A 13,287-nucleotide genomic window follows, 5' to 3' on the forward strand; every position below is an offset into this window, starting at 1 on the left:
GTGGGAATGTAAAATGGTCCAGCTGCTACAGGAAAACGTATGGCAGTTCCTCAAACAATTAAAAATAAGATTATCAAGTGACCCAGCAGTTCCACTTCCGAGTATACACCCAAAAGAACTGAAAGCAGGGACTTCAGGGATATTTGTACCCACATGTTCCTGGCAGCATTATTCACAACAGCCACAAGGTGGAAGCAACCCAAGTGTCCATCAATGGGAGAATGGATAAACAAAAACACGGCATACTTCCAGCGAGTTTGAAACTAAAGAGATCCTGGCCGGACGAGGATGTCAGATCTAATTGTCCTCCCAGCTCTTCGACCCTCCCCTGAAGCTCCTCAATAAAATGGTTTGATTTACCCCCCCCAAAAAACAAAAAACCCCAGAAGTCCCCCCAAAACATGGCCTATACATACCATGGAATATGATTTATTCCTGCCTTATATTTTAAGTTCTGCCTTAAAAAGGAAGGACTTCTGACTCATGCTACAACATGGATGAACCCTGAAGATACACTAAGTGAAACAAGCCAGTCTCAGAAGGACAAATACTGTATGATTCTACTTCACTAGGTACCTAGAGTAGCCAGATTCATGGAGATGGAAAGCAGAATGGTGGTTGCCAGGAGCTGGGGGAGGACTGCCGTGGACTTTCAGTTTGGAAAAAGTTTTAGTGATAGATGGTGGCGATGGTCGCACAACAAAGTGAACGCACTTAATACCACTGAGTTGTACACTTAAAAATGGTTAAAATGATAATTTGACGTACATGTATCTTACCACAATTAAAAAAATGGATGAAAAAGAAGAAAAAAAAAGAGGAAAGAAAGGAATCTCCCTTCAAATCTTTAAGGGAACGCGGTCCTGCCCACACCTTGATTTCAGACTTCTGGCCTCCAGAACTGAGAGAGGATAAATTTCTGTTGTTTCAAGCCACCGAGTTTGTGGCAGCCACAGGAGACTAACACGGATACACTGAGGCTGCAGAAATGAAATGTGACAGTAACGGAAATGGAAGACTCAGAAGATCCACAGATGTGATGCATCGTTGTGGAAAAGAGGTAGAGCAGGACTCAGTACAGCTCGCCTGGGCCTGGGAACTGGGGGCCACGCATGTTCCCTCAGAGGTATCAGCTCTGTGAGCCCTTGGACTCCCAGGCCAGCTGTGACGATGAACGGCACAGCCGTCCCAGCTCGATGAAGGCATGGGTATCCAGAGCCTCAGACCTCTCAGGGATGGAGGTTTGGGACATCCTTCAAGAAGAGCCACCATGAACAGCACAAACATTACGGTCAAGGGTGAGGGAGGAAATCTAGAACACAGAGAAAGGAAGATGACAAATTATTATTCATAGCTTCGGGACTAACTATAGCAGTGGAGGCTGCAGCTCACGCCTCTAATGTTCCTCTTCTAAATTTTCTCCTAGTCTCGAAGAAGTTGTGATGAGGTGAATTGAATGTAAAATATAAGCAGATCTGAGCAGGGTATGGGATGACCTGCAGCAGACACTGTTAGTGCTCCGGCCCGGGTTCCTTTAACCTCCTCCCCTGGCTTCTGTGTGCTTTCCTTTGTAAAGGCCCACACCAACCACTCACTTTGGAGGACGGCCCTCCGACAGGTGAAGCTTTGCCTGAAGCCCGGAGCCAGGAGTGTCTGGGGGCTGGCTGACTGATCTAGGGCTAGGAAAGCCCAGTTCCTTCCCCTCAAGTCAGGACGAACTCTGAGGACAAACTTACACTCTGGAGCACCCACAGGATCGGCCTGCAGCTCAAACTCCTCTCTCTCCTCCTGAGAGCGCAACTTCTCCCCACACTCAATGGGTGTCTCCTGCGGGCACTTCTTAATAAAGCTCCTGCACAGTCAGTATCCTTGACTCAGGGTCTGCTTCTGGGGAACCCAGGCTGAAGCAGGGGAGTAAGTCTTGACTTGCTCAGTTATAATCTGGCACCTGTATCTCCCAGGAGTTTCATGTCAAATGCTAGTATCTTCTCTCATGGGGCACTTTTTGGGTTCCTGTTACTCTCAGATGAGAGAGACCTCCTCTGGCTAGCCACCCCTAACCCCTCTCCTCTCAATCTGGCGTCCTGTGGTGTACTGCCCTCTCAAGGCACACCTGTTCAGATCACCCTGACCCTCCAGATAGTCCTCTTGGTCAGCAACTATTTCAGGACAATCTTTTTGTGGAATCTACAGCTGGCCCCCCAACAAATCTTACATCTTTGCCCCTCAGAACTTTGGAAGTACAAGCCCTTCCCAAGACAAGTACTTCCCTTCTGTGGCCACAGGCGGCTCCCACTCAGCCTTTGGCCTAGACATTCACTTTTTCAGACACAGATGAGGAACCAGTGAACCAGTCTCCCAACTCCAGGGAACACATATCAGTCTCTCTGAGTGGTCCCTGAAGGGCCCTTGACATGCAATGGGGCAGCACTAGGAGGGAAAAATTCTCTAAATCTTCTCCCATCTCTGATCCGTCTCCAAGCCTCTCCACCTTCAAAGTGGAGGACGGGCTGATTAGCTGGCAGAACTGGTTTTTTGACAACCTTCTTCACAGGCCTTCCATACTTCATTTAAGACTTTGCATTAAAATGGCACCTACTGTACCTTTGAGGCCACTGCTGAACTCCAGACTGAAAGGTCCCAGTTTGACATCCTGTTACCTACGTAAGGCTCCTTGAGCATACCGTTTGCTCCCAGTTTAATAATTCTGAGCCCCAGCTGGTAATAAGGCTCCTCTAGCAGAGAGAAAAGAGGTGGAAGGCAGGCATACAACACTCCCATTCAGGTGGGAGGGAACAGAGTAAGGTCACCAACAACGGACCCTACTTGAATACACAAGCAAAACTCCTTGGGATTCATGACTGAAACCTAGGTCGCGCAAATTCTCTGTTCTTCCACAGGACAGGGGAATAAAGAGTTCATCAGGAAATCCCTATATAACTTCATCCTTCTTTACCTGTTCTCTGCTGGTCTGTTTCCTCAGAACTTAGGATATTCCTTCGGATAAACTTCTTAATATTTTGTACCCTCAAAGCTGCTTAGAGCCTGCAGAAAAAGCTGGGACAGGCTCTGGCACAGAAGTTCATACCAAAGTTGCTGAATTCTGCACCTCCTGCACTCTGGCTGGCTCTCATTTTTGCACCTCATTTGCAGGTACCCACCTCCTCCTCCCCAGCCTGGGAGAAGAAATGCAGGAGAGACCAATGGGCAAGCACAGAACTATGAGGGACCACAGTCTGCTCAGGGGAGTGTGAGGAGCCAGACCACGAGGTCGGGGAAAGCAGTGAGAAATGAGGTTGGAAAGGTGTCCTGGAGTTAGACTGCTAACAACCTTCAGTGCCAGGGTGGGTAGTCCACCATGCAGCTAGTCAGAGAGTCAGAAGCGGGGCAAATAGAGGGGCTATTTGAGGGTCATTTCAACTGGTATGTCTTCGGTTATTACTGAGGAACGATATTATTTCCAATTCTTTCACATCTAGGCCAAAGACTTCTTGGCAGACGTCCGGTCTTGCTAGCCTTGTTCAAGATCACAGACTTCAGACTCTGGTACCTGGGGTAGCAGGGCCCTTTCTGCAGTCACCACAGTGATCTAGAGTAGTCATCTTTAACCCTTTTTGCTTGTGTAACCCCAAAAGAATTTTAAAACATTATGTAATTACTCATTTCTTAAACTGATATTTAAAATTTTCAGCATAAATTTAAATAGTTGAAAAGAATATAATTTTCAGGGTACTGACATTTAAAAATTGTTCCATTTCTCTTCTCAATGAAATTTAAATAACAATTTTATATCATCATCCTTTAAAAATATACATGAATAAGCTCTTCTAATAGGAGGAAATTTTATATCACTTTTTTCCTTCCTGAACTCATATTTCCATTCCATTTTCCCCAGAGATTTTTATCCTATTTTTATGCTTGAAAGCTTTTTATTGATCACCTTATCATACTTCTTTTCTGCATGCTGTGTTATAATTTGTACTTTCTGCGATCACAGGCTTGAAATATTAGCAAAAAGATCTTTCTGGATTAAATTATCATTATAATTATCATTAAATGCAATTGGTCAAATAATAAGTATATTAACATGTTGATAAATAATGATTAAACATAAACAGAATTTTATTATAACTACGTCTTTTAAATCAACAAGTAATTAAAAAAAGTAAGTCTGCATATCCACACATGAATAGTATCTGTTCCTAGAATGAGACAGGGTTCAGCGTCAAATTTATTTTTAGGTCTTATTTTTATAGATGTTAGTACTAAGAAGACTTATTAATACGAGAATGAACATTGTCTCAGCAATGTTATGCAACTTTTTCGATTCTTTCCAAGTTATTATGTCAAATATTACACAGTGATCTGTCAGCAAGGTTATTTTAAATTATCATTAAAACTCGATTGAGTTCTCCTTCAGTTTTTTGAGAGTGAGAGTATTAGAAACCACCTGACTAGTAAAATAATTTTTTTGTATAATCATTGGAGAAATTCACTTTCTCAATACCTGGGAAGCATAACAAAAAGTCTCTACCAAGATATACTAGATGAATATGAATTGCACCTGAGTAGCACAGCTCATCTACCAAAATTTCTTTGTGTTCCCCAAACTCAGTCTCCCTTGCGGCTTCTTGGGGCCATGAGATTAGGCACTGAACAATGACAAGGGAGCGGTTAACAGCTGGTAAGCTTCCCCTCTACCCTAGCAATACAGGAGACCATGAATTCCAGATAGTGTAACTGTAAGACGGAGGACTAGCTGACTCCATTAGACCTTGCATGAACAAGATATGTATATAAAGCCACTAAGTTTCCAGGGTGTGGAAATTTAGTAATGCGTCAGCTTGACTCAGCTGAACTGCATTTCCCTGAATCCTGTTCCTCTACGTTTCTGATCAGGGTGAGCCACAAGACAGATGTGTGCGGGACTCTGGAGGGTAGACGTGAAACCATAGTCATTTTGGAGCCTGCACACACTGCCACTGACCTGTTTGCCCACTTGCTTCGTTGGTGTGAAGAATGGCTGGATCTGCACTCAAGTTCCCATGTTCTCCTAGAGCCTCCTTCGGCTTCTCTAGTTCCTGGGCTGGTGTGTGCCTCCTCTGGGACCAAGGGCTCCAGCCTGCAGGACATCCATACCACCAAGGTCAGGGGCAATCAGAATGGACACAGGGTTCATCTGTCCTCATGGACTGCAGTTTGGCTAATGGTTGCTCGTCCCCACCTCACATCCGTCTTTCCCTCCTGACTGTCTGCCCTGCAGATGTGAAGATCTAGCATCGACTACAAAGAGAATCACCTTACACAGATTACTTTACTAGATTTGACAACTACATGAGGTCAACTCCTTGTTAAAAAAAAAAATTAATAATAATAACACTCTTAATGGTTCTGCTTCTCTGACTGACACACACGGTTAATGTGCTATGGTGGCACAGTGTGTGCTACTCTAATATAACCTTTACTCTTTCACTTGGAGATATCTCATGTAACCTGGTAAGTCAAAAAAAAAAATAAAGGGGAGGGTTGCGAAGATACAAATATTAATTTCAATACATGCTTGCCAATACATTAATTGATGAAATGTTCATCCTTATGTGCTTTAAGTGCTTTTCCCTAAAAATGAAAGAACTAAAGATGTAACTTGTCTAACATCCATTATTGGCACTATCAAACCAGTCAGCCAAGTTAGACTCTCAGGAAAAGTCTGGCTTTGTTTTTCAGTTCAAATAAATGTGCTCATATGTATTTCACAATAACCATTTTTTTTTTCTGGATTCTATAGATGGATACGGCATGCAGCCTTGTCACGAGGATAAAGCACAGAGCTACTACCTTTCATACTTCTTAGCAACACTCTCTCTCCTTTGGTTTCACAAGATTCTCTCTCAAGAGAATTTCCTTCTTTGATGCTAGCTGGGAATGAGTAAAAAGTCAAAATTTTACTATACTATACTTCTCTACAATGTACCTGAATTCAGACAAATCATCACAGGCCAAAATAAACCATTTTAAAATGTCCCCCTTTACCTTCAAAAGTACTCATGAGAAAGGGCATATTGCCTTTGTACGATCTGAACAACTCTGAATTTTGAAGCGTATCTGGACCTCAGGGCTTTGGTGAAGGAATTGTGGACCTGTGGCAGTTTGATGTTAGGATTTCTTGTAAACCTCAGTGCAGAGGTATCAGAAAAACTAGGGGAAACTATGTCTCAGGGGCCTCTGCCGTTATCTATGACCAAATCTAATCACGAGCCAGCATCAAACCTGAAGCAATAAAAATTGCTGAGCACCTGAGTTCTTATTTGAGAAGAGGAGAGAACAAAGTGATGAGCCTTGGTTCAACTAGCCTCTTACACAGCTTGGGAAAGACTTGTGTCATATACATAACTTTTTAATCTCACTGAGCTCCTGGAATTTGACACAATAATATTAGCATTTTTTCCTGGAAGGTGGGATACGGTTTTAATAAAGGGATAGAAATCTTGAGTAATTTCCATTACAGCTTCAAAGCCAAGGGCTGCAAGCTCAAATATCTACATGGGTTAGGCATACAGCTTAAATGAGTAAAGCACGCAGATATAAGGCAGTAGGGAGCAGTGGTAACAGTGGCAATCTATAGAGTACATGCTTTACATAAAGAAGGTCAACTGCTACTTAACCCTTGCATTTTGCTGCCATGCAGATCCAATACAGTCAGATAGTATAACTTTTCAAGGTAAGTTAAAAATTCAGATTTTAAAATGTGAAACTGTCAAATTTGAAACAATAAAAAAGACAGTACAAGATAAACAATACATATTGGGGGTTCATATTCAGCTAATGACCCCTACCCTAACCCTATGTGCTAGGTTCTGTGGCAGGCAAGACTTTAGAGGTCTTGACTGGCTGTTACATTGGTGGCCCCCAATGAACCATGACTCTGTACTCACACTCTTGCATAGTCCCTTCCCACACTGACTCTGCGCTTGGCCATATGACTTGTTTTGGACTAACGGGACATTAACAAGTGTGTTACAACGAAAGGCTTGATAAAGCATTTATTTGCTCACTGGGGCCTGTCCTCTAGGAAGCTATCATGAAGCAGAAGCTTGAATGGTAAGAAGCCAGGTAAAGAGAGAGGCCCTAGAGGATGAGAAGCCATTTTGACGAGCTCCAGCTGACTGTAGTCCCATGTGTAACCTCTGAGTATACTATGTGGGCCCAGCTGAGTCCAGTTAAACCACACAATTGTAAAGACTAATAAACCACTATTATTTTAAGCTAGTAAGTCTTGGAGCTGGTTTACTATGATGCAATAGGTAACTAAAACAGAGGTCATTTATTCCAACCCCTTTATTTTACTAACGAATGTCTCAAGGCCCAGATAGGCAAAGGAATCTGGTGAAATTCAGACAGCAAGTTAGTGGCCATAACTTGCCAATTCTGTGCTCTTTCTTCCTGTTGCTTTTGTTTCAATTCCCTTGGTGGAAAGCATCACATAAGGACCATGAAACTTAAAATTCTACCTGCACAGAACTTACACTGTGTCCTGCATGCATATACATTACTGTAAGAAGTTGGCCCTTGGAAATGGAAAGATTTCTAGATCATCTAGTCGCTTCACTTTACAGGTGCAGAGAATGCAAAACACCTGAGAAAGAGAAAAAGCAGCCTCTGACATTTGGAAGCTGGCCTGATACAATCAGGCAGGCAGTAATGTTACTAGATGATTGCCTGGCCTTCTTAGCTAGGCCTCACTTTCTCCTGTGGAACATAATTTCACAGAACATAAACATTAGGCATTGCCATTCTGGGACCATGACACATCAATACACAAGCAAGACCACTGAATGCAGATAAAACATGTACACTTTCCAAAACATAAAAAATGACCAAATATCCTCCATCCTGGTTAATGAGGGACTCCTGTTTCTCTACCAATTAGAGCTTTAGCCTCAGTGTAGTATTCCTTCCTTCTAGGTAAGATTTATTGAGATGCCCAATCACAGAATTACCCCCACTTCCTGACAGCACTTTACCCAGAGTACAGCCCCACTTCCTTAAACCCTCTCCCAAATCACCTGACAACGCCTACTGAGATGCCCCACGGTTCTTCATGGTGTGTGTTCTCCCTCCCTGCAACCAGGAATAAATCTCGCTTGCTCAGCTATCTGTGTGCTCATGGTCGTCTTTGGTTAGAGGGTACTGACGGACCTGACAAAGTTCACACAGAGCCGGAGGCAGAACTCACTAGGAGTCTCCAGGTCTCCAGCTGTGTTCTATCTTAGAAACTATCACTCTGGTGGTTAATGTCCCCCCCCCCCCCCAATTAAGCTCCTTGAGAAGAGAAGCCTTGTCTGTAAAGTTCGGAGCTGATTCCCAGTGCCTAGGCTGGTACTCGGCAGAGGCTGGAAGTTTAAAAATTATTTTCTGAACGAATGAATGAGTAAAAGGAACTCAATATATACAGGTTCCCTTTCACCTCCCAGTATGTGGTGCATACAGACAGCACCACAGCTCATCTAGCCCAACTAAATTTTCAAACCCCTCACTCCTGGGATGCCCATTCTCTCCAAGCCTCCTCTTTTGCTCGAGCTTCTCTCGCTCGCTGGCCCCTTCCCACACCCGAGCCCCAAGACCATCCCCTTGTAACGCACCTAGAACTCACCTGTCGCCAACATCTCACTCCACCGCAGACTCCAGTGGACCAGCGGCACCACTACCTCGGCGTCGAGTGGGCGGTGCGGACACCGACTGCGCATGTGCGGAAATCTGTCGCACGCAGGAGCTCTGACAAGCGAAGAGTTGCCTCTGAGTTTCCGTCCCGGTCTGGGTAGTCTTGGGCTGCCAGGAAATCAGGAGAAACTAGCCGGAAGGAGAACCCGCGCGCAGGGATTTCTGGGATATGTAGTCGTAGCTATCCCGAGACCCCACCTTGAGGGAGGCCTTAATTCTTCAGGACTGCAAGTTTCGCACTCTCAGTCCCGTGCTACTTTCGGCTGAGAATTCAGCTTCCGGCTTCTAGGAGAGATTGGCCTGGTGTCGGCTTCTCGTTCCCACAAAGCTCTGCGGTGTCCGCGGCGCCTGCTGGGAGCTGTAGTCCTCGCTCTGCGTACTGCGTTCGCCGAGGGGGAGGGCGGAGCTGCCGGCGGCCCGGGCGGGCTGGCAGCTAGAGTGGGTGCGAAAGCCGCCTCCGCCTCTGCCGCCTCCGCCGTCGCCTCCTCCGCCCGGGCCGTTCGCTGCTGCGCGGGGAGAGCGAGGCGGGGCCGCCGGGGCCGCCATGGAGCCCGACTCGGTGATTGAGGACAAGACCATCGAGCTCATGGTGAGTGCGGCCCGCTGGACCGTCCGTTCTTCCGTCCGTCCGGCCCCGGGCGGGCCTGCCCACCTCAACGTCCGGCGCGAGGCCGGCCCTGGCCCTTCCCCGCTGCCTCGGCCCGGACCTGGGCCCCCCGCCTTCCCTGGCCTCCGGCCCGGCGCGGTTCCTCTGGATTCCTGGAGATCTCAGGCCGGACCTGGCCCGGCCCCTTCCATGCCCCTCGGTTTTCCTCCCTCCCTCCCTCCCTCCCTCCTGTCTTCGGGCCCATCTCTCGAACGACCCTCGCTCGCTTATGCTATGGCCTTGGCTCACATTCACTCCAGCATCTCATTTCCCCATTAGTAGGGAATCCCCCCCCCCCATTTCTCCAGCCCAGGCCTGCATCGCTCTTGCAAGTCCCACTCAAACGGAGTGAGATGGTGATGGGAGGGGGGTACAGAGAATATCGATCAGGGAGGGCCTCGGCTTCCGCGTCCTAGAAGGGGTCTCAGCACCCTTTCCTCAACCGAGGGCCGTGTGGATGCCGGCATAGGCCCCACAGGGGTGGAGGTGGGGAGCTCTCGGATTTGAGACTGTGACCGATAAGGGGCCTCTTTCCTGGGTCCCTGTGGTGTCCGGCTTCTCGGACAAAGGGTTTCCTACTCGGCCAAGAGGGATGTTTGCATAAGCAAGGCCCCAGGTACTCTGGATTCCATCTCCCAGGAACGAGAAACTGTAACTTCACGTTTTCCAGAGCTGCTTTGGGAAACTGGGGAGGAGGGGGAGGGGTTGTCCTCATCACTGCCGCCAGTTCTTTCTTCTTAAAAAAAAAAAAGAAAAAAAAAAAAAAAAGGGGGGGGGAGGTGGATCCTAGGCCCCTGGGGAAGCGATCACTTTTCTGTTAGAAACCATTGGTAGCCAGGCCAGACTCCCTGGCCTCACGAACACCCCAACCCCCTTCCGCTTTAGGACTTGGAGCCAGAATGGTTTTTAGAAACAGGACCACAAGAAAGTGGCTACTAGAAACGAAGAATTTGCTACTTGGTGGATGATCTGGTGGAAGAAATAAAATATGGCAGCTGGTACCTGCCAATTTGAACATTAGGGAAATCAAACTGGGCTCTGGAGAGTTGGGAGGGGGAAGTCTGCCTCAGCAAATGGACATGCCCAGGTTTTCTTCCTGTGGAAACCTTGACAGTTTCTTTGTATCTCTCCTAACAAGGTAACAGTTTCTACCCCAAGGTTGAGAGGAAAGGTGAAAGAATCTACTTAACACAGCAAAATGTTTTCCTAGCCAGATTTTCTCCAGTTTGAAAATGTTTATTGAGTCAGTGGTTCCACTGGGTAGGGTCGGTGACATCAGAGCCACTTCCCCCATTTAATGCTATAAATAATAAATGGTGACACTGAAAGTCACTTGGATAGCTGCATGGTTTCTGTGGATGATGGTATCTGGGGAGTTAAGATGCATGTTTTAAAAATGGAAGTACAGTAGCATAAATACAGAGGCAGCTTAATATTTGCTGTCCTTCGCATAATTCACTAGATTTCTCCAGCAGTCTTGAAAACTAGAGGGAAAATAACTCTGGTAGTTTCTGATTTGTGTGTACGTGTGCGTGCGTGCGTGTGCGCGTTCACATGTGTGCGTGTGCGCATTCACATGTGTGGTTGCTTTCTAAGGGACGCTGTCACCTGTGGGTTTTTATTTGATTTTCATTTATTAAAATTTTTTCCTTTTCAGTATAACTTATCAAACATTTGTAGTCAAGCCTTTGATATTCGGCAAATTTTGTAGGGGGTTATTTTGGTAAAATACTGTAATTGGAATTACATGTATAGCACATATTTTTACGAGTACAATACATCTATTTAATAACAGAAGGAATACTTCATATCGAAAAGTTATAACTTAATACTTTGAAATTGACTGTTCGGTGTTCCTTTCATTTTCATTCACTTAAAAATAACTAAAATGTCTTAATTTTCGAAAGATTTAGAATAAATACAGTGTACTCCATTTAGTATCTTTGAATGGTTGTAAAAAAATGTCTGGCCTAAATATATTGGCTTCCTCTGCTCATAAATTTAAAAAGTTTTGATTTTACATGATTGTATTTATCTATGACCTGAAAAGATATTTCAGCCTTTTCAAGGACATTATAAACTGGCATCCTTAGAAAATTTAACAAAGAAAATTTAACAAAGTAGTTATCTAGATCAATTTTAAAAGGGCTTTTCAATATATGGATTTTAATATTCCCTCAAAGGGCTACCAGTTGACTCTTAGGCAACCCTTTTCATAAATATATATGTATTTATTTTAGTGTAGTAGATAGCATAGGTACTTAACAACTGATTTGCTAAATCCAGGATCAAATGTAGGAATGATAATGCCTTAAAATCTAATAGCATGTGGCTTTCTGTATTCATTGCATTTTAATTACAGTTTCCAGAACTAGGTTAAAAATATTTTTTATATTGGTTTTAATGTAACATGATTAAAAGAGTGGAAGGAGTTAAACTGATGGTATTTTTGAAAGCCTAAAGCATGAAATATTTTTAGATTTTTTTATGAGTCAGCTTCGCTACTCAAATATTTGTGATTGTTCTGCCTGTACCAGTTTGGTACTTAATGGTTAACAGGATAACTTTCATCTGATATTCCAGAGTATGTTGTATCAAAGAAAGGAAACAGATTTCTTGGGTATCACCAATTTCTTAATCTTCATCCCTCTACTTCCTTTGATTCTGATTCCTTCTCCTTGTTTCCTTGCTCTTTTTTAGTTTACTAAGAAATAAAACTAGTCATAGGAGAATAATTAAATCTTCAAAATGTAACCCCTGTTGTGGCTCCTATCTCTGCCTTAGGCCAGGTCCACAAAGAGTGCTTCTCCAGCTAAACTACCTCATAGGATTCAGTCTTTAATATAGACTATAAACTCTTGATTGAGACAACTGAATTTACAATGGCTGGTGGTGAATAATTTAACCACCAAATGACTTTCATGGCCTTAGATTGGCCCTGTACTGTACCTAGTTTGTGGGACTGTTTTTCAAACTGCTGACTTTGGTAAAATTAGCTTTATTATCAATGAGGTAGAAAAGTAGTAATCCATTTGGAAATACGCAAAAGTTCACCAGGCTATGTCTAGTGTGGTGGACTTCACTGGAAAGAATGGACAGAAAACTGTGCCATTATATGTCGTGTATCTATATATGATGTTTAACTCTTGAGTTAGGAATGTGAATTAATGTTCAGACACTTATTACTAGAAGGCACTCACAGAGCTGCTACCTGGAAGAGAAAGATGGTTAGTCCTGCCTGTTAGAAGCTAGCAGAAGTTGATGTTAAAAGTTTAGGAAAGGTGATCCTGCTTCCTCTGTGGATGTGAGCACCCCCCCTCCCCCCAGTAGTGGGCAGTTTGTACTCTATTGTTGGCCACTGAATGGTTCCCCTCTTTGCTAAGTGACCTTAAGTGAGTCATTTCCCTTCTGTATTATCTCTAAGTGGCTATATTACTTGTTGAATGTAGTAATACAGGTACATGCATTGGACCTATTCAGAATTTGTAATATCAATTCTATTTTTAGAGCTTTTGAAGTACATACAGGCCACAAGGCCAAGGAGATGCAAGAGACTGAGTTAGGTGATTGGAACTATCTATGTTTCTCTCTGTGGATTTCCCCCCCTCTTGTCATTGGATTTGTAGGCGGAGTAAGTGGGATTGTTTAGTGACTCCTTTAAGAAATTGGGTCTTACTTTGTCATCATCACTTATCCTTATCTACCTCTAGCCATGTGCTGATTTACCAAATGCAGATTAAGTAGACAAAGATTTAAGGACGATCCAAATGCAGTAAGGCTGTGACTCAAATATCATCAATTTTTATCCCTAATTTTGGAGTAGATTAGATGTCCTTTTGGATTTGACAAGGATGAACATGATCCTGCACACAAGTCTTGGCACTCTTGGCCCTGACTGTTGTACCCTGAAAACTGAGAGCACT

At 44.2% G+C, this 13,287-nt stretch overlaps 1 protein-coding gene and 1 long non-coding RNA gene across 9 annotated transcripts in view; one reads left to right on the forward strand and one right to left on the reverse strand.

Moving 5' to 3' along the window:
* The window catches only part of LOC141574642 (uncharacterized), a 37,037-nt gene extending 28,063 nt beyond the window's left edge, over positions 1-8,974 (reverse strand). The window contains exons 1-2 of one of the 2 annotated variants that reach the window (XR_012501573.1): positions 8,640-8,974; positions 4,988-5,122 (exon numbers count right to left, since the gene is read on the reverse strand). This is a non-coding gene — a long non-coding RNA (uncharacterized LOC141574642). The remainder of the gene's footprint in view (positions 1-4,987; positions 5,123-8,639) is intronic. The other variant, XR_012501574.1, reaches the window with a different exon arrangement.
* An 81-nt stretch (positions 8,975-9,055) lies between these two features.
* FBXW11 (F-box and WD repeat domain containing 11) overlaps positions 9,056-13,287 on the forward strand; it is a 112,426-nt gene continuing 108,194 nt past the window's right edge. For all 7 annotated transcript variants that reach the window (XM_074350296.1, XM_074350295.1, XM_074350290.1 and 4 more), the window contains exon 1: positions 9,056-9,307. Coding sequence is in view for 5 of the 7 variants with exons in the window: in XM_074350290.1 (XP_074206391.1) it covers positions 9,263-9,307 (45 nt within the window). In the remaining 2 variants the exon portion in view is untranslated. The remainder of the gene's footprint in view (positions 9,308-13,287) is intronic.

Source organism: Camelus bactrianus, chromosome 22 (assembly GCF_048773025.1).
Source record: "Camelus bactrianus isolate YW-2024 breed Bactrian camel chromosome 22, ASM4877302v1, whole genome shotgun sequence".
NCBI classification, from domain to species: domain Eukaryota; kingdom Metazoa; phylum Chordata; class Mammalia; order Artiodactyla; family Camelidae; genus Camelus; species Camelus bactrianus.